This window comes from Lepisosteus oculatus, chromosome 26, assembly GCF_040954835.1.
Source record: "Lepisosteus oculatus isolate fLepOcu1 chromosome 26, fLepOcu1.hap2, whole genome shotgun sequence".
NCBI classification, from domain to species: Eukaryota; Metazoa; Chordata; class Actinopteri; order Semionotiformes; family Lepisosteidae; genus Lepisosteus; species Lepisosteus oculatus.
The window spans coordinates 4,798,545-4,819,480 of record NC_090721.1 but is presented as its reverse complement, the minus strand read 5'-3'; the positions used below and the strand labels follow the sequence as shown (position 1 = coordinate 4,819,480).

Sequence of the window (20,936 nt, the reverse complement as noted above, 5' to 3'; positions counted from 1 at the left end):
CTTTGTGTTTTTCGGGGGGATTTCTGTTTGGCCGGCAGCCGCTGTGCGCATGCGCGGTGTGGTAGCCGGTTATGGCGGCGGTGTGTGTGTGTCCATGAGGCGGGCAGAAAGGGCCATTTTTCAGGACTGAGAGAGCAGAGAGAGACCGAGGCCATGGCTGGCGTGTTCGATATTGACCTGGACCAGCCGGAGGAGAATGTCTCCGACGAGGAGCCGGAAGAAGGGGTAGGAAATCGGGCAGGAGTGACCGGGTGTGGTTAACATGTAGCTCCCAGTAGGAGAGGCCTGTCTTCACACACACTGCAGCAAATGGATAGGCCCCACTAACTGGGAGAGCGCTGGCTCTCCTGTATAACTAACGGGGATGGTCGGTGTTCGCCTTTGATTCCTGTGCGTTTCCCCCCTGTCTGCCATACGGGTATTCGTGATTCCCGGACAAAAGTGAGAGGCCGGCGTGCACATTCAAACTGTTTCCAAAAACTTGGTGTCGGCGAAGTGAGCAGAGCACTTGTGATCGACAGGGGCTGTCTCCACGTCTCAATGGCACAGGCGCCGGAGTGTTTGCAGCTGGTCTGGTCTGACAGAAGTGCTTTTATTTCCACGCCACGCAGCTGTGTGCGCTCCCGCGGCCGTGGGGATAACAGATCTGTACGTCACTTCTAGATGTATTTATTTTTTTTTTATGGAAAGGCTTTGGTCTGCGTTAACGCCTTATCTGTCCTCCGGCTGGAGGAACCAAAACAAACCGGGGTTTGCCCTCTCCCAGAGAAACGGTCTGCAGCGAAATCCATGTCTGATTTCCCGATTATTATTATTTTTAACTCCCTAATGTCCACGAAGTGGCAAATCGCACTTACAACCGGCAGGGTCGATTTTACTTTCCGTTTGAATGAACGGCTGTTGAGTCTCCCATCGTAACGACGAGTCTCTTGGCCGGAGCGGAGTCGGCGTTTCTGCGGTGTAAGGCACTTGAGTGGTGTGTGTGTGTGCACAGCAAATTGTTTATTTTGAATGATCTGTGCGTGTCATGCACGAATCGAAAACGTAAAAACAGGCATCAAAAGCCACCCCAAGGGTCGCTATCCCCCCTGTACTCGAGGGGTTTTTCGCAACGACCGCTTCCTCTGCAGCTCCAGGCGGCTGCTTGCGGTGCATGTAGGAGACGGCACACGTCCCGCTGTGTGAGCGCCCTCCTTCTCCAGCGGGGGGGAGAGAAGTCTCCATGCCTGTCTTCCTGCCGCCTCCTGACGGGGCTCCTCTTGCTTTTAATCGCCTGCCTGTTCGCGGGGAAACAGAAGCCGCTGGACGCCGGGCAGCAGCGAGCCTCGCACAGGCTTGCGTATCGCTTTAGTGGCTTTTTCAAACCCCTCCGTGTGTTTGGTGGTTTGTGCTGCCTGAGTGCTTTCGGCGTGAGGGTACTCTTCCTAAGGAGCGGCGTTTGCGACCGCTATACTGCTATATTGCACGGCCGCGATAAAACGCATCCGTTATTTTATCGGAGTTGTTGACGGTTTGGTCGCCCCGGCTGGAGACTTGACGGGCACCCCCGTTGAGCCTTGGGGTTGGGTTTTCCGGTGGTGCCTCGGAGCCGCTTGAAGAACACGACTGAGAGAGTGTGTGATTTGTAGAAAGGAAATAAGCCCGTGGTTGAGGACCGACAAAAGTTACGCGATTCTCCCTTCATGCTGTCGGCGTCTCCGAGACACCTGCATCCCTGCGCGTTTCCACGGGTTTTCCTGGGTCTCCTGTGATTGGTTCACCCGCAGTCACGTGTTCGCCCCCCCCACTACTGTGTATACTATACAAATACAGAGAATATTTGTAGAGTATGGGAACAAGTAATAGGTTTATTCCAATGTGAAAAGAGAAGAAAGAAAACACAACGTTTCGGCCGTGGAGCCTTCTCAATCAGTGTATTGTGTCATCAGAATGTGTGATCAGATCCTGGACTAAAATGTTTTTATGGGTGTTGAAAGTTTTAAGTCCGGTGAGATTTGTCAAAGAAATAAAAGCTTTTTCTCTGCCTTCCAGTTTGGTTGACTAGTATTCACATACTAACTAAATCATTTAAAACTGGCGATTTCTTTTAAGCCAAAATAGTGTTTGGTTTTTTCAAACAATGGAAAGTTTTTAATGGTACACTAGTTGTCGCACTATACCCAAATACAATCAATTGTAGTACAATGTTTAATTGCTGGATCCACTCATATGTATATAAAGCATTTGTAAGATTCTCTGGGATGAAATACACTATAAATACCAATAATTATTAATAGCTGACAAAAGTTCCTAAAACAACTAATTGTCACTGTTTTAAAACCTACTGCTATTCTACTTTTGGACCGATTGTCCGCATTATATAGTGTAAGTTATAGTCTAGCTTTCATCAGGCTTTTGATCAAATCTTAAATTGGAGGCAGTAAGATTTAATTTCCTGATTTTATTTTCGTATTGGTCAATGGATAGAAAACTGTACAGGAAAAGAGTGAATTGGGGGGTATGGGGATGGTGGAATCAGTCAGACGAACAAAGGTTGCGAGGTGGGGAGAAGGAAGGTGGTGAATCAGACAGGTACTGAGGTGCCAAGCCACATAGAACCTTATGGGTGAGCAGGAGGATTATGAAGTTGACCCGAAATCTGATTGGAAGCCAGTGCAAGGACTCCAAGACAGGAGTAATGTGATCACTCGCATGCAACCTGGTCAGGGTTCTAGCTGATGGATTCTGGACGTACTGAAGTCTGTTCAGTGCTGATTTAGATACCCCAGCGAGTTGGGCATTGCAGTAATCAATTCTACAGAAGAAGAATGTGATGGCCAGCTTTTCTGCTACAGGTCTGATAGGACAGGTCTGGTGAAATTTCTGAGATGGAAGAATGGTGTTTTCAAATATTTTGTACTTGTGGATCGAACATCAAGCCTGGATCAAATATCACCCACATGTTCCTCAGTTGAGATTGAAATTCAAGTACAGTGCCAGCCATAGATAGGATTACTGCATTAGTTTTACGTAGAGCCAAGAAGCAAGACTTCAGTCTTTGTGCAGTTTAAATAAAGGTAATTTTGAAGCATCCAGATTGTCAGAGGTGCAATTAGTAGTAGATGTAGTAGTTCCATGATGAAGTAGCAACAGCCACTTGAATGTCAGGATTCTCATTAGCATAGATTTGACTGTCATAACCACAGGAAAGATCATTCAGACCATGTGATTTTAATAGCTGTCAAAGTGGGAACATGTAAATGCTGAATATTAGGGAGGCCAGTATCGAGCCGTGAGGAACACCAGACTTGACAAACTTCAGACCTGAAACCCCAAAAGAGGCAGTGTTGGCGATTAGTAAAGCAAGAGATGATCCATTTAATAGCAATGTCAGAACTGATCACCAGTTGCAAAAACTTATAAAGCGAGAGGGTGAAGAGTGTGAGACAGGAAGTTCTTAATCAAGGAGAACAGCCAGTGATCAGAAATGCTTAGTTCAAAATATAAATGTCAGCAAACTGTAAAGCCATAAATGAAACTCCAAAGAACGTAGGTAAAAATTCAAGACTGGGCCAACAGGTGGTAGACACTGTATAATGAAGATGAGTGTGTAATGTTACATGGAGGTAGAAGAAAAATGAACTATTGATACATGACGGAAACGCTGCTCTTGAAGTTGAAGAAGCTCACCATACAGAAGTAATCTATGCAGTTGGTTCTTCATATTGTCTGGAAGATGATAATGACCGTAATAAAAGACAAACAGAAATTTAGGACATTTAATTAAGTGGAAGAATTAAATCGGAGGATGTTATTCTGAAATGATACAAAAAATATTGCTGCTCTGGAATCAGTCCAGAAGAGACTGATCAGATGGATTTACATGCTTAAAGAAACATTCAACTCTGATAAGCTGAAATAATTTATTTTTAAAATTGAGAAGGAAAAACTGTGAGGAGGCATGATTCAAATCTCTTGACAGGAGTGAGCCCACTGTACCTCTTTAGAATTAACACTGACCAGTGAAACATGAACCAGGATCTTTAATCCTGTAGTTTTCTCCTGTTGCTTGGTATATACTGTAAGCAGAGGATCATCTAAAAAAGCAGAGTTTTCTCTGATGCTAGTTAACTCTTCTTTTCAAAATGATTGGATGCAAGTTTAAATCACTGTTTACGTCTTCCTGTAGATACTGGAGGCTACTAAAAGGTTGAGCCGATTTTAAAATCGTTCAGCCGTGCTGTTTTGCGTCATAGGTTAGTGCAAAACGAGCTGATCGTTTTGAGGGCAAGTGGTATATTATTAGCAAGAAATTAACGTCCCCACCTTAATTTTCAATCTGGATATGAAAGACGTGACTGAACATGGGCGGCATGTTGACATGGTGGCTTTTGGGATTGTGTCATCGCCCCTGTGACGTTGGCGGAACTGTTTCTCGGGCAGCTCCCACCTCCTAAAGACCAGACGGTTGGCCAGATGTTCCATATAAGGATTCTTAGTTTTTTTTTTCTTCACAAAATCAGAACTTCAGGCAGTAAACATTGACATGGTTCCAGGTTCTCGTGGCCGGAGAGAGCCAGGTACAGTGTGCCCTTGGACGGGGACGTTAGTTGAAAAGGTTATTCCGGTCTGGAGCAGGGCCGGTAGCCGAGGTGAGGTTTTCCTTTGTCATCTGAGGGATCTCTCGCTTTATGTGCAAGCAGGGTTGTGATTCAGATAAAAGCCGATATCTTATTCCACCTGTTTTTTTTGCAGCTGCTGAGGGGGCAGAATGCTCACCTGGGGCCAAGGGGGTCGGCTATACTCTTGGCCAGTTGCTCCATCACTCATTTGTCTGCTGAGGTGCTCTAGCTGTGTGGGGTGACAAACATGCCATTTAGAACGGTTTAATATTAATCAAAAAAAGCTATCTGAGGCAGAAGGGCTCTTGAAAATATTACGTAGGCCTACATGCTAAGATAGACAATGGGGAAAGGTTTTCTTTCGGTTCATTGCTGTCAACAACACTTGCTTCACTGGGCACACTTCGTTAGGTATTTTTTGTTGGCTCAAACTAGTTTCCTGTTATGTTAATTGAGGGGAAAAAAAACTTGTTCCTGCTTCTTACCATTTAACTCTCCCTGTTTCAAACCTTCATTCGGGTCTAGACTGGTAGCAGTGCATAGGTCAATGAAACGAATGATAGGACAATCAATACAAAGTTTACTCTCAGGGCTGTAAAAGATGAACTGCAAAGTGCTTTAGAAACCTGTGATTGCCTCTATTTGAATCCGCTCTTTAGCTAAGTGCAATGTCTCGTCAAGACAAGAAATCCATACAATCTGTTCTCAATGGTGTGAGCAATTAAAAGGAAGCATATAGATATGGTAATTACTGCAAGAGGGGAAAGCCCCTGCACCTGACTAGCAGATCTCATACACAGTGAGTGATAATGCTTAAAGAGACCCACATAACTTACTGGAGTTTTGCAGAGCCAAGGACAAGTTTGGCTGTAATAGAAATGTGATTAGTTACACAGCTACTGCAGTGATAATAAACATTCCTTGCATAGTTCAAAAGACGTTATTAATCAGATTTTATAAGGTAAAGGTTAATGGTGAACTTTATTTTTAACTTACCATGGGTGATTCATGCTACACAAGTTCATGCCTGGGGAAAAATATGTTTTGGGTTTTTTTTTTAATCATCCAGGTTGTTACAAAAAGGTTTAATTATAGTAATGCATTCAGATATGTCAGTTCAGGTTTCACTATTAAAATGTCAGCAATATTCAAATCAGAAAACAATTTTGGTTTATTCCTTTATTTCAGAAGTGCTTTAAATCACTTTGGCTGTCTTACTATTTCAGTTTTCAGTTGGTTCATACTTATTCGGTTCATTACTGTTTCTGTCATGTTGTCTAATTAAGACTTTGTCTCCAAACACCCCCCATCCCCACTTGCATTTTAGTTTAAAATATTGGCTATACTTAATTTGGAAAAAGTCCCCTTTTCACATACAAAGGTCACTTTGGCTAGCAGCCATATCACCCTGCAACTCACAACTGACAGTCCAGCTCAGCAGGTGCAAGCCTGGTCAGTTATCGGGATGGGAGACCTCCTGGGAAAGGTTGCTACTGGAATAGGTGTTGGCCAGCAGGGGGCGCTCACCCTGCAGTCTGTGTGGGTCCTAATGCCCCAGTATAGTGAGGGGGACACGATCCTTCAGATGAGATGTAAAACTGAGGTCCTGACTCTCTGTGGTCCTTAAAAACCCCAAGGTGTTTCTCAAAAAGAGTAGGGATGTTAACTCCGGTGTCCTGGCCACATCCCATATCGAAATTCAGTGTTGCTTCTTCATATCGCAAAGCAGTACAATGGAAGAGCTGAAAGTCATTGGTCTTTCTGGCACAACTCTTATTACGTTTCTACAACTGGAAGTGTCAGAAGTCAGAATAACTTCATAACCCTCCCCCCTACAGGGGAATTTGAGAAAGAAATGTGATCATGTCTTGTGTTTTACTGTTTTTCAGGCTCAGATCAGTGAATACATGGAGCAGTGCAGTGGCTTTGACTTGTGAGTCTTCTCCGCTCTCACCCGTCTGTAGCGTCGGTAGCGAGCTGGACCGCATACATTTTGTCAACAATGAGTACAGTGTCATGAGTCATTCAAACTTAATATGCAGATCAGGACTGCGGACAAAGATGAAATTGTACATGAAAGCAACAATGGATTCAGATCAGAAAACCAAAGGCACTCTTTGCATAAAGAGACAAATCGATTTACAGCAGGTTGTGGTACCAGCGGCCTCTTAAGGTCTGGGTTCTTGGGTCTGAAAGCTCCTTGTAACCAGGGTAGTGTCTGCCTGCGGTGCCTGTTTTAAATCGACATTGTGGCCGAACAGCCTGAAATCAAGATGCATTAAATCAGAATTGATTTTACTTTTGATTGCATATTGTAACACAACCTCTTAGTGCAAAACCAATGCCAAACATGTGATGTGCCAGCTTTCTTAATGTTGTATGACTTATCGGAGCATTGAATATCTAGATGAGTCACTTTGAATGAAGGCGTAGAGGTGCGATTGTTGATTTTCACTCAGGCGGGTGCCTCCTAAAAAAAAGTCATTAAAAATTAGCACGATAGTCACATGCAAAGTACAAAACATAAAGGTAAAGCTTGTTAGAAAAAGAGCCTGAAATGTATTTTAAAATGTGTGGTTGGTGCACGTTTTTCCGCTCCATGATTTTAAAACGCTTGATTGCAGGATGTCATATGGACACAACATGGAACACTGTGAAAAGTTTGAAATCTCAGAAGACAGTGTGAACAAAGGAACAGAGAAAATTCGTCCAGAATGCTTCGAGTTGCTTCGTGTCTTAGGAAAAGGAGGTTATGGAAAGGTATTTCACTTTGTTCACATAAGGCTAAAGAATTTAATTTTAACTTTCACTTCAAAGGGCGTTGAATGGCTTTTGGCCCCACTGCCCTAATGGTATGTTGAAACTCTCTCGCCAGGTCTTTCAAGTTCGGAAGGTGACCGGAGCCAACTTGGGAAAGATATTCGCCATGAAGGTTTTGAAAAAGGTACTGCAGCGTGTAACATTGTTAAAATCTGATGCTAGGTGTCTTTTTTGCTAGATGTCATTGTCCTCTGTTTTCAGCAGAATGAGCGTTTGATTAATCAAAGGTGAATTAATGGGTCAGTGGGTCATTAACTGCTTGGCCAGTTAACTACAGGCTGCACTTTCCTTGACAAAAGAAGCTCTTAGGATTTTAGGCACAGTGTAGAAGACTGTCTGCTTTAAATGACATTTGGCAGCTTCACAAGAACTGGCACAACTCACAGTGTTACAAAACTGCATCGAGTGCTCCTTTGGTCCCCGAAGGAGGCTGTTTTGTTAATTTCAAGCTAAAGACAAAAGGATAAGGCTATTTATAATTAAATGTGGGAAGAAAAGGGATGTTTCAGTGTTTAAAACAATTGGAATGATTTAAACTCATTTCAGAAAGCTAACTTTTAAAGCCTTGCTCTCATTGTTAAAGATGGCTCGTAATGATTTTGAGCCCAGCGTGTGAAACAGCTGCTTGTCTCAAAGTCCAAGGTGAACTGAAGTAACTTTTGCTCAGATGTAAATAGTACATCTATTTTAATGAAAGACAAATGCAGTCTTTTCGTGTCCATGTGAGTTTTGTCCAGGTGCTCTGGTTTCACCTGAAAGGCTGGTTAGGCTACAGCAAGCCTAAATTGCCTTTGTGTGTTTGGAATGGCATCCCATGTAGGGTATAGTCCTGCATTGCACCCTGTATCTACAGGACAAGCTCTGGATTTCTGCCACCCTCACTGTTACCATCAGCTTCAGTTAATGGTTGAACAGGGAGGTAAAAAACACTGAAATTTAAATCAGATAATTCACACACGGGGTTGAAAACAAGTGATTTGGTATCATGTGTTTTCAACAACATTTTATTTTTAAAAAAGCTATGAAAGGATCTCGGTCTTCCCCCCCCCCCAAACCCCCATTGCTGTGAACAGGAGCTGTGCAGTTGCACGGTTGCGGTATGGCTAACGTCTGCTCCGTCTCGCAGGCGATGATCGTGCGAAACGCGAAGGACACGGCTCATACTAAAGCGGAGCGGAATATCCTCGAGGAAGTGAAGCACCCCTTCATCGTGGATCTCATTTACGCTTTTCAGACGGGCGGAAAGCTTTACCTCATCCTCGAATACTTGAGCGGTGAGCGTCTGCACAGCCTCCTCCTTGGAATGCCAGCGGCGTGCGTGCGCAGGGCAGTCCTCGCGGCCGGCCCGTCGGTGTGGGTTCGCGCGGGGCTCCCTGCGGAGCTGTGAGCGTACCGCCACGGGCGTACGAGGTGCACAAACCGCGGCGGGTGGAGGCGGGCGGAAAGTAAGCCTGGCGCATCATTTCCTGCCGTAAACGCTAACATCCCTATCGACTGACCCCGTTAAAAAAAAAAAACTGAACCCGGAAGGTGTGTGTGATTGAAATTGCTTTGTCTTCGGCAGCTGCAGGTTTTTACGTTTGCGCCAGCAGATCATCATATTTGTTCCACTAATCACAAGTGACCCCCGGGGGAGGTTGGTTTAAAATTATAATAACAGAATTAGAATTATGAGACACGAGACCTAAAAAGATGGTAATTTTGTTTTGCCGTATGCAGGTGGAGAGCTTTTTATGCAGCTGGAAAGAGAAGGAATTTTCATGGAGGACACTGCCTGGTAAGTGCTCAGAAAGTCAAGGGACTGTCCTAAAGTTTATTCAGGTTGGGGAAACTAAGACGCTGAGATGATCTGAGATGGAGGAACGGGTGAGGCAGTGTCATGCTACTTACTACTGGGTAAGTTTTTCGTGTTTGGAGGATTGGAGATTATATTAAGCGTTCCTCTTTTAGAAACATTCCCAGAGTTTTTTTTTTTAGAGTCAAGTGGTTGGGAACGCTTTGTAGTCAGAATCCCAGTCTTCATGATCTGCAGTTCTACCTGCTTCATTCTGTCACTGAACTGGCTACGTTATCTTTTATCGCTGTGATCTTAGATTGGTATAAATCACAGACGTTTTGCAGTAGTCAGATGGATGGTGATATAAAAAAAAAACACTAGAAGGTTTTTTTTCTTGGCATGATGAACAGCAATTGGAGAAAAATAGTTTTTCTATATTGCCATTGTTTAAAACTGCATGACATTTTCCTGATCATGAGCCGAAATAAATCAATATTTTATGTCGTTTGAATTCCAGTGAAAGATAACATGGGAAGAATAGGTTAAAAGTGACATTGGCAGGCGGGGTTCTAATAGTTATATGTCTACTTTCAGCTTTTATTTAGCAGAAATCTCCATGGCTCTTGGACACTTACATCAGAAAGGGATCATCTACAGGGACCTAAAACCAGAAAACATCATGCTTAATAACCAAGGTAATGTAGCGGCTATGACTGCAGATTGAGTGGTCAGGAGCAGCAGTTCCCAGAATACCGGCTGCAGGAACACTAGATAATGCTTTGACACTACGTCATGGATCTGATTTTCTAAGAACCAGTCTATTTATTAAATCAGTGGAGAACCTGCTTCCTAATTCTGGGACTGAAGTCTTTAAAGCAGCTCAACTATAACTCATTTAAACAAGTAATTTGTTTAAATATTAGCCACAGGGATCATGCGTGGTTATTGAAATGAGCATAAGACAAGATCTCTGTCACTTGCAGGCCAGTACCAACAACAAAAGCAAATGTGAATAAAAAAACATTTGAACCACTGTGATTGGAGAGAATGTGTTCTTCTTTTCCTTTACTTATCAAGAAGTATCGCTAAACCATTGCTAAAAGGATTTTTTTAAAGTTAATGTATGAAATTTTATATACAACCAAATCTTGTATAACACAACACTTAAAATGCTGTAGTTTTTTTATGATGAATATTAAATATGCATACTAAATTCTGTTCCCATTAGTAAGACATATTGGTTGTTCTTTTGCAGGTCATGTGAAACTGACCGATTTTGGACTCTGTAAAGAATCAATACACGATGGCACAGTCACCCATACCTTTTGTGGTACAATAGAGTACATGTAAGTAAAACAGACAGTGTAGGTTTTTCAGCTCTGCAGGTGTAATATATGAAATGTACTCCATCTGAACTGCAGTTTTTAAAGTTGGGAAGGGGTACCTCCTTTTTCCATTAATACTGAAAAAGTATTTCCTTTAATGAAGAAAAAGCACTTGTCTAATCTTCCGCTCTCCGACTCTCTCTCTCAGGGCTCCTGAGATCCTCATGAGGAGCGGACACAACCGGGCTGTTGACTGGTGGAGTCTGGGGGCCTTAATGTATGACATGCTGACGGGAGCAGTGAGTGTCTCTTTATATACACGGGGTGTGGTACGGTCTAGGGAGGCATGTGGCTCTTCCTCCAAAGATGAATCACAAAATAAGGCATTGCATTTTCTTGGGGGGGGGTGGTAAAGGCTGTAAGTGAAAGAAGCAAAATTGCAGGTGAAAGGATGTTAGTCAAGTGTTACAAGTGTCATCTCAGGTGAGGGCACCAACCTAAATTGGCACATCAGCAAACTGAACGGATTGATCCCTCTGAGCTCCATTCTCCACCGCTCAGTCTCGTAATAATTAACATTGAGGCAGGAGGTAATTCAATGAGATGGGAGACTTGTTGGCCATCAGTCCTCTCTGAGCTCCATGCATAGTTGGGCATACCAGAACTTTATAGTATTAGTTTTACCAAGAAAGCTGTCTTGTCAGATGTGGAACATGGGTCCTGGTTAGTGTTTCTCTAAAACGAAAGCAAAATACGATATTTTGTCACCAGAAAGATGCACTTTTTTTCTAACAATAAATGTATACTTTTTCCATACCTGTGTTTTTCAGCCACCCTTCACGGGTGAAAACAGGAAGAAAACTATTGACAAAATCCTGAAGTGTAAACTCAACCTTCCACCCTACCTCACACAAGAAGCCAGGGACCTTCTCAAAAAGGTACGGAACTCTGTTTCTAGGGTGATTTAATCCCATACTGCCTATCGGGAACTGTTGTTAGTTAATACGATAATTGGTGTGATTTACTTGGTTGATTTTTTCATTAAACCAATCATCATTATCTTGTTTTAACCAAGCATGAAACAATAAGAAGTTGTCACCATCCATTGGTTAATTGCAACCTATTCAGCCTTGTGATCAGAATATTTACCGCTGGAGTGTCTTCTCGTTTCAGAGAGCGTCGTAGTTTGTTGTCATTGGCATGGTGTTGTTTAACGTCAAGCCTTCAGACAATTTTGCTCAACGGTAGCCTATGTAAAGAAAAGACAGACCCTAGAACAGAACCCTGTGAGACGCCACAGGTGTAGCCTTTGTACTCTATTTGAGCATTGTAAACCAAGAATTGGCACCGTCAGACAATCCCAAGAGGTTCTGAAGACATTCAGTCAGGATTAAATAATCACTGATGTCAAATGCTGCAGCTGAATCTAAGTGAATAAGTGCCAAAGGCAGGTTCATGCCAAGCTAGAAGCTTGTCATTTATTGTTTTCATAAGGATAATTCCTGCACAAAAACCTTCACGAACATTCTCAGAATCCTCATAAACAAATAAGTGATAGTAGCTCCTACTATCCAAGACTTCTACTATGGCTACTACGATTGCTGCTTCTGCTACTAGTGTCAATCACTCCTAGATAACATTTGGAGATTGTTAAATATTGCAGGTCTTGGGTTTGAGTCAATTGAGTAGGTTTTAGGAGGTTGTACCATAGTAACCAGTTTTAAACAATTCCATATAAAATGGATTTGATGATCATGCTTGAAACATCGGAGTGTGTTTATAGTTTTCTGGGATTTGTTTCATGCTCTGGGAAGGGAATCTATTGCAGAGTTGATTCTGATATGGTACTCCCTGTTTTAGTGGAGTTGATCGACGGGGGGGTTGTTACATTTGATAACGAAGGCCACTTCATTTGCATATGTAGTGATTCTTGTGCAGTGACACACTGCCGCTTCCCATGCTGCAGTGTGCCACAGTGACACTAATATGCTTACTTTCAGTTCCTGCCTCCCTTTGCAGTGTTTTCACCTTTTGCAAGGCTTTTAAAACCTTGGATCCATGAGATGTATTGTAGCACGTTGTTTCATGTGTGTTCTCTGTACCCTCGTGCACATCATAGCGACTTAAGCTGATCTCAGTTGACCTCAACTTGGCTTTTGCAGCTGCTAAAAAGAAATGCCTCATTACGGCTGGGAGGTGGACCAGGAGATGCCACAGAAGTGCAGGTGTGTTTTCCTCTCGTCTCTTTAAAAAGCTAGGGAATGTTATTCTGCGTTTTTAAAGCCTGTGTGCTGTGTCTCTTTTTTTAACTCGATGGGAAGTAGTCCTGTAAAGCATCGAGGTGCTTTAAGTACTTGAGTCAAATCAACCCCGTGGAAAATAGTTATTGCTGTTTTATAGCCGTTTCCAGTAACCGTCTCATTGAGCCAGGGAAGACTTCAGTAGAGCTGTTGTTTCAATGTGTTTTCTTGTAGGCTCATCTCTTCTTCAGACACATTAACTGGGACGATCTCCTTGCCCGTAAAGTGGAGCCGCCTTTCAAACCCTTCCTAGTAGGTATCGCAGCAGTCTCGATGCTGCTTCAATATGGGATTGTTACGGTGACATGGAAAATACCAGGTTTTACTTGGTTAAATTCAATTTGGAGCTTAATACAAAAGCCCTATTTTAATATGAATTTAGCTATTAAGATGAAGGCCCTTAAAATTAGTCAGTGATCTCCTTGAGTCTAGAACAGTGGTCCTCAATCCTGGATCTCGGGGTCTACTGTGTCTTTTTGTTGCAACTGATTGACCCCTTAATTACCAGTTCATGTGATTAGAAATTATCTGCATCTAGGCCTTGGTTTGAAAAACTAGCCTAAACTATATTATTTCAAATAACTTTTATGGGAATGACAGTTTACCATTATACCTCACACACATGAATGAGGGAAGTTTTGAAAATGAGAAATTGGCACAGGCTGATAATTACTCCATCAACATTTTTTGAGTTCAAAATTGAATTGAATGGAACAAACATGCTTAAAATACACAATTAACAGCAAACGCCGGGCTCACCCGGGTCTAGGATTGAGAACCACTGAACGAGATATTATCTGTAATGGACACATCTGTAAATCATCATCTTGTTTCTTTCTGAAGTGTCACACCTTTCATTTTTAGAAACCATAACTCATCTCATCCTAGACTCTCTTGAAAAATATGATATTACATATTAACCATTTTTCCTGTCAGAATTAAACATAATTCCAGCATCTGCAAGATGTCACTCAGCTGCTCTTTGCAAAGGATTCTGCAGTAAGAGCATATAAAATCGGAGAATTAAGAAACAGCTTGTTTTCTCTGTCTAACAGCAATCTGCCGATGACGTGAGCCAATTTGATTCAAAGTTTACAAGCCAGACCCCTGTAGACAGTCCTGATGACTCGACACTCAGTGAAAGTGCCAATCAAGTCTTCCTGGTAAGTCCACACATGCCCTCCATTAGTTTTTCTTGTATCATGTTGTTTTCTGTTCTGACTCATATGAATTAGAATTCTTGAAGTTACCAAATTTCTCTTCTGTGATTTTGTTTTGTCCTTGTTTAGAAACTTCTGTCTTCCATCAGTTGTTCTGAGTCACTGTAGCAATTTAGTCTCTCTTGCAATGCTGAGTTCTTGCCTTTCACTGTCTTTCAGGGGTTTACATATGTAGCTCCTTCGGTACTGGAAAATGTAAAGGAGAAATTTTCTTTTGAGCCAAAAATCCGATCGCCTCGACGATTTCTGGGAAGCCCAAGAACACCCGTCAGGTAATTGGCTTGAGGCAGAGGTTTCAGTTTCTGCTCACCGTTTTCTGGAGCACTGTTAGTACATATCTTGTAACGCAGCCGGAAGAAGGTTCTTGGTTTTTATACTAAATGTTAATATCCTGTGGCCTCTGTGGAAGATGGGTAAAAATGGTGGAGGCCCATTTCAGGAAAAAGGCGTCTAGATTGACATTAGGTGTCTCATGTTGAAGTGTACGTTGCTCGTTAAAGAATTTAAGATATGCCCACACCCTTGTTCTGAGAAGACGGGAGTGAACCCAGGCAGAGGTGATATAAGGCTGTTGTTTTTGTGTCCCAGCCCAGTGAAGTTTTCAGGGGACTGCTGGCCACGAAGTCCTGTCATTCCGGGAGCTCCCGCTGTCCAGGCTCCGACGGAATTCGCCATGGATGTGTCCGGGGTGGAACACATGGACGTAACCGCTAGCGGGGAAGCCTCCGCCCCACTGCCGATCAGGCAGCCAGCGGGCGCCGGCGCCGTGCCCTTCAAAAAGCAGGCCTACCCCATGATCTCCAAAAGGCCAGAACATTTACGTATGAATCTATGACCTTCAGCCAGCTCTAGGGTTTGTTTGTTTGTTTTTTAAGGACGCTAGAAAATAAAATCGTGACGTGCCCCCACCAGCTGCGCCACTGACTCCCCTCCAGACAAGCATGTGCACAGAGGAGCCCGAGTGTGTGAGACAGGGGCTGCAAGGGGCTCTCGCCTCACCACGTCACCCGTTCAGATATATGCTCCAGTTGCCTCTGATCAGGTGTGAGGATGATATGCAGACCGGGCCTGAATGCTGGACTTTTTTTTTTTTATTATTATTTTGTAAAACCATTGTAGCTCATAAGAAGAAGAAAAAAAAAACGGGAATCCGTTTCGGCAGAGTCCACTCCACCTCGTATTGACTGGATGAGAATTATGTGCCGGGGCCCCATGTCAGTTAATATAATGCTGTTAATGAATTGCTTCCACTGAATGCTTGAAGTTCTCGCAGTATTACTCTGAACGTGGCATTGCTTCCCCAATCAGAATAAAATCACTTTAACGAAACTGTAAAACAAAATGGACTCCCTTCATTAGTCAGGGATTCTTCATAACTGTCATCTTGTGAGTTGTTTGCAAAAAAGGGATGCAATTGGTATACTGAGTTAATGAAACGATATATTGTAGTCACAATAAAATAAAAAGTTAGTTTTACTTTTTTATATACTTTCCTGTTTAATCACGTGAATTGATTTCAGCTGTATTTTTCCGACTCGTGAGCTCAAAGGTTTCTTTTTTATTTTTGCCTTTCACGCGATGTTTGAGAAGAGGTGATTCGCTTAACATCTAGCCCTGCTGAGTCAGAAATGCTGCAGATATTTTGGCATGAACAAATGGCTGGGATTGGTAGGTGGTGAATGTGTGACTTGTATGATGACATCACAGTAGAGAACAATTGGACTTCGTTGTCCCAAGAGCTGTTGGTATTTTTTTTTCTAACTTGTCTAGAACAGCACCCTGTGAGCTATGCATTGACTGTTTTTAATGCTTTTGTGTGTAAATGATACTGGCAACCTTTCTAGGTGGTTTTAAGTCTTTCCAGAAGTACTGAAAGTTGCAGATTGGTTGAGGCTCTTGGATTTAGATGTTGTGTGCACTCCTTATGGAGTGAGGGCAGCTGAACATCATTTGACAGCTTGAACTGACCAATAATTTACGTTAATCGTAAAAACGTATTGGTTTTGGGGAATCTCCTTTCTGCATACAACGTCAAAATGGTAGGGGGCGATGAGTGCTGCTTCCGAAGGTTTTTTCTTTTAAGCCTTTTTTTTAAGCAGCCCCCTCTATCTGATTTAGAAATCTTTACAGACAACCTTAAGCTGTAACCAAATCCTTAATGCTGCCTTAAAAAGTATTCTGATAAGTACTAGCCATCTTCCCCCCCCACATTTAACCAAAAGTAATGTGTATTTTTCTGTTTGCAAGGTATCAGTATAGAATAATTGCTAGACTGCTATTTCTCTGTGCTCGTGAGCTTTGAACAACCGTCCGTAGTAAGACGTGGATTTGGTCTTAAGCATTTCAGTAAGATTGTGGTTGAAGTATTTATTTTCTAAGCTGAGCCATCAGGAGAAAAGCCATAAAGAAGCCCTGTACTGTACACAGAACTTGGGAGGAGATGAGTGTTTTTCCTAGATCAAATATCATATTGTGAAAAGGGGGTAATCACATTTTCATACACTTTTTAAGAGGAAACCTGAAAATTGATTGGAAAGAAGGTGTCATAACTGAATAGGGTATTCCAACAGTCAGATCTCTTTCTAAGCTTTTTTTATGCCGTTTCCCGATTTTGTGCCCTAGTGGTGAAAATGTAGAAGAGTAGTTTTTCATATACAGGCAGTATGAATTGGATCGTCATTTGTTTTTGGTAGGCATTTGTTTGTTGAACCTTTTGTCCGGTTGGCATTAGGCCACTTTGCAAAATCTGCAAACCATTTAGAACACAATGTCCCAACCCAGGAATGTGAGATAACTGAGGTCCTGTGTGCTTGAAAATGGTTGCGGAAAAGCTGTTGTGGTTGAGCACAGAGGGTCATTCTCACCCCTTCCTCAACATCATATACGTGAGGTCTCCATCACTGACCTTTTATTTAAAAAAAATGGGTGAGGCTTCCAAGTGGCAGAACTGGTCAAACGCTCGCTGGAGTGCAGAATGGCATGTTTGATCTAGACACCATTGGGGATTCAAGCATGTTCATGTTGCGGGTCAGCTGTAAACGGGATTCCTGAGGCAGCAGTGTACAATTGGTACAGCACCAATTGCAGATAGGCCAGGATTAGTCAGCCACAGCAGCTCTTGCAGGTTCCCAGGTGCCTGCAAGCATGCAGGGTGGTCAACCAGAGGTGTGGCCCTCCCCCAGTCATTGTTGAGCCTCCTATACCATGTGGTAAGAGCAGTGGCTCGACACTCAATTAGTTCTGCCTGCGTGTGGCTGCAGTGTTTGTAGCCATGAGCCTTAACATGAAATGTCCACCCAGGTGCGTGTTATATAAAGAAAGATCATGTATACAAGATACAATCAGAAACATGAGCCGTCTTATTAAAGTATTTGTTGAACATACTGTAACTTTGTGTATGCAACTCATTGAGCTCCTACAGATCAAAGCTTTGATTAAAAGTTTTCCGTTTATCAGCATTTCTATAATGTACCAGGAAGAATATAGAATTGTTTTCCACTTCCTGTTGGTGGAACTGTTTGTACATAGCAGTTTTGCAAGGTTAAGTAATGCCTACTAAACTTGCTAAAACTCCATTGTCGTATGAAAGACTTGATACGTTGAATGAATTATGAAGAAAGGGAAAGCTCTTGTTTTTTACTCGATGCTTAACCAGTAATGGTATAATCAGATTTATTATACCGATTTAAACCCTTGCATCTACAAAGTCTGTTTATTTTAGACATCTGAAAATTTGACTGATTCTTACAGCTATATTTTGCTATTGAATGTATTTTAGCACAATAAACCCTAATTTTCATGACCATTCTTTTTTTCAAGTTTTATTGCATAGACCTCCGTTCAGTACCCTCCAATGCAGACGTCTAAATGTGTTCTCATGGGTTATATCCCGAATCATTCAAAGGACAAAGTCCTAGTTAGTGTGCAAAAATCATAATACCGTCATATGCAAGTACCACTCAGACTTTAGACCTGAAGTATAAGGTGTTGAAATTAATAATAAGTGTAAAAATGCTAAATTACATGTTTTAAATATCCAAGTTTATTCATTACAGTCACTGATTGCAAGTCAAACTAAAATCCTTTTGCTATGAATTCTGAATGCTTTCTTCTAAGAAGCGATATTTAACATTATAGGAAGACAGCAGTCTATAGAGATGTGAAGTGTTTATTCTTAAGAATATTTCACTATTATGCAGGAAGAGTTGTGTTAAAATCTGTTTTGGTTTATTGATGTTATCAATCTAAGACCGAAAAATGATTGTAGCAGTTAAATACAGTATCATTATCCTTAATTTTTTAATTGAAGTGTTACTTATCACCTTACAGCACTAAAGCTCTTCTCTAGCTCTTTAGTTCATAGAAGAATTTTACTTTGGCCTTATTTAGGGTGGCTTCTGGTTTTGTGTTTTTGGTTATTCAAGAGGGGTCAGAGGTTTGCAGAAATCAAGTGACTGTCAATATAGATTCCAACTGGAATTGCATCTCCGAAGAGTTGCATCTCTGTGCTCTATAAATGAGGATGACTGGTCTGGTTACTTAAAGCAATCTGCTGTTATCCTGTTGTCAGAAAAGAATTAGAAATGTATTATGCATGTAAATTTAGCAATAAACGAGGCTGCGATCGAACGGCTCTGAAGTTGGAGTGGTACTGTCAAGTTTGCTCATGTGTGTAGATATCCCGGATTAACTTCTCATGTGTTTCAAATGGTAGGTGGGATAGACTAGTACTTTCAAGTTTGGTTTTCTTGTAAGCTTTTAAAAAGTCATTCTAATTAAGTGTTGAACCAGCTCTCGAGACAGGTTACCAGAAATTACAGAGTGGTAGTACCTCATCCATAGGTATGAATGTTTTCGCAACGATATTGACTGGTCCCAGTCAAGCTTTTAAGCTTTGTATCGTCTTCTCGCATTGTAAAAGTATCCATTAAAACAATTTAATCTCCTTTACATTATTTTAAGCTTTGAAAATCTGTAACACTTACATTTATTATAGGTCCCTTTTGAACTTTGCTCAAATTTGTAGTTACTACTTACTGTGAAATGTTTTATTTATTCAAGTGCCATTCTCTTTATTTTCCCTATTCTACAGCGCACTATGCAAATTATCTGTATTTATTTGTAAAGATTCTAGTAGCTCTGCTGTGCATTAAACAATCACAAAAGAAAATAAAGATGTTCTTTTAAAGTTGCAGAAATATTTTTTTATTATATTTGTTAGGGATTTTTTCATTTTTGGTCAATTAATCTTTGATGTTTACAAATTGCAAATAACTTGAAACACAGCAGCTATTGTATTTTTTTTCAACTTTTACAATCTTTGTAAACTTTTCGATTTGTAATTACCAAGCTCAGAATATGATCTTTTTCCACTTTTTTGGTCCTTTTGTTTTATATTTGGTTGTGCATCGAAGCAGGGACTGTAAAATTGAGTAATAGAACCTGCTATGTAAAGTGTAAACTTTGAATATATTAAATAAGGATTCACAATGCTTTTAGTCAGGGGGGTACTTTGATACTAAATGGAAGTATAGTGCACAGATGACTCACAATAGTGAAGATCATCTTCACATGCTTTTAACTTGTTTAAAAGCATCTTTGTTGGTAATGTAGGGTCTTTGTGTCAATGCATACTGACACAAAAATGTACATTCTGTGCCTTTAAAAATGCATATATTGCCAAGTGTTTGCTTACAATGTCTGAAATGGCACCCTGTACTTCTACTAAATGACTGCAGCAAGTGCTTCTCACTTTAGATTTGGAATTACCTGTATTAGTATATAGGAAGCTGTATTAATTTTGTAGATTGACGTAGGCATACCTTTATAGTCACTGTGTTTGGCTCAACATTGTTAATACTCCTAAACATAATCTGTTCTTAAGTGTTTGAATGTTGATGAAATGTGTTATTGATCTGGTCGTGGCTACAATGAACAAGTAATTGCTGATCTGGGGGATGGAGCTGTTTCTTCAAATGTGATTGTTCTTGAAGAGCTGCAGATAAAATGATTTTTTTTAGACGCTATTTAGAAATTATTTCTTGTCTGTTTTATGTTTCTCTTGTCGAGTCACAACTTGAGGTATTTCAGATAGGCTTGGTGTCAACTACCAGTCAACACTCGGAGAATTTTGAGATTTAAATACGTAAACTATGCTATTAATAAAATCCCGTTTTCTCAATTTTACTACTAATGATTGAAAGCCAACAAGGATCCAGAGTGCAAACTCTGTATAGTTATCCTTCCCAGAAGGTATTGGCATCTGAATGACAAAAATGAATACTTTTAATCTGTTACTTCTGATGTTTTCTTGTTACCTTTTCATAGATCTTACTCCTTAGTAAATCATTTGGTAAATAACTTTAGTTGATTGTGATAATATCTCTTGTGGCAAGCCTAGTTTTAAACTGTAGCTTAAAATGTTGCCTTCAGTTTTCAAACACTGTATAAAGAGCTGGAGAATTCTTCTGAACTGTTCTTTCTGGAAGCTGTTAATGGTTCTTATTTATGGGAAAGGAACAAAGCAAAGGCTCTAAATAATTAGTGATGTGTGTGAAAACCAGTCAAACAATGCTTGTCTTAAACCCAAATGACATTTGAAGCAACAGCTTTAAATGTAACTCATCTGTGGTCTATGCTTTCTAGGTTACGTTTTTTTCCTCCAAGGAAATTAGTATTTAGTTGCTGCTTTGGGGAGTAGAACAGAGCCTGTACAAAAGACAACAGAAAAATATGTACAGTGCCACACTTAGGTAGGAGTCTTAAGACTTATACATCTGATTTTAAGTGAACAGCTGTAAATAGTAAAGTTAAAAATGATTAAATCTGTTCATTACTATCTCCAAGGTTTGTGTAAGAACTCCCTTTATTAAATGAAGGAAACATTTTTGTTT

General features: G+C 41.2%; 1 protein-coding gene across 1 annotated transcript; it reads left to right on the top strand.

The window, feature by feature from the left end:
• Positions 1-50: 50 nt before the first annotated feature.
• LOC102695696 (ribosomal protein S6 kinase beta-1) lies at positions 51-20,929 on the top strand. The gene is made up of 15 exons (XM_006640851.3): positions 51-225; positions 6,491-6,534; positions 7,226-7,361; positions 7,477-7,545; positions 8,548-8,695; positions 9,141-9,198; positions 9,793-9,893; positions 10,454-10,544; positions 10,732-10,822; positions 11,354-11,461; positions 12,686-12,748; positions 12,998-13,075; positions 13,879-13,986; positions 14,203-14,315; positions 14,632-20,929. The coding sequence occupies exons 1-15, from the start codon at positions 154-156 to the stop codon at positions 14,876-14,878; spliced, it is 1,527 nt and encodes a 508-aa protein (XP_006640914.1). The 5' UTR covers positions 51-153; the 3' UTR covers positions 14,879-20,929.
• The last annotated feature ends 7 nt before the right edge of the window (positions 20,930-20,936 follow it).

Excerpts from the sequence above, each read along its gene's own strand:
- LOC102695696 (XM_006640851.3), top strand. The coding sequence starts at position 154 with ATGGCTGGCGTGTTCGATATTGACCTGGACCAGCCGGAGGAGAATGTC. Across the intron at positions 7,546-8,547 it reads CCATGAAGGTTTTGAAAAAG|GCGATGATCGTGCGAAACGC; the intron begins GTACTGCAGCGT and ends TCCGTCTCGCAG. Across the intron at positions 12,749-12,997 it reads GAGATGCCACAGAAGTGCAG|GCTCATCTCTTCTTCAGACA; the intron begins GTGTGTTTTCCT and ends GTTTTCTTGTAG.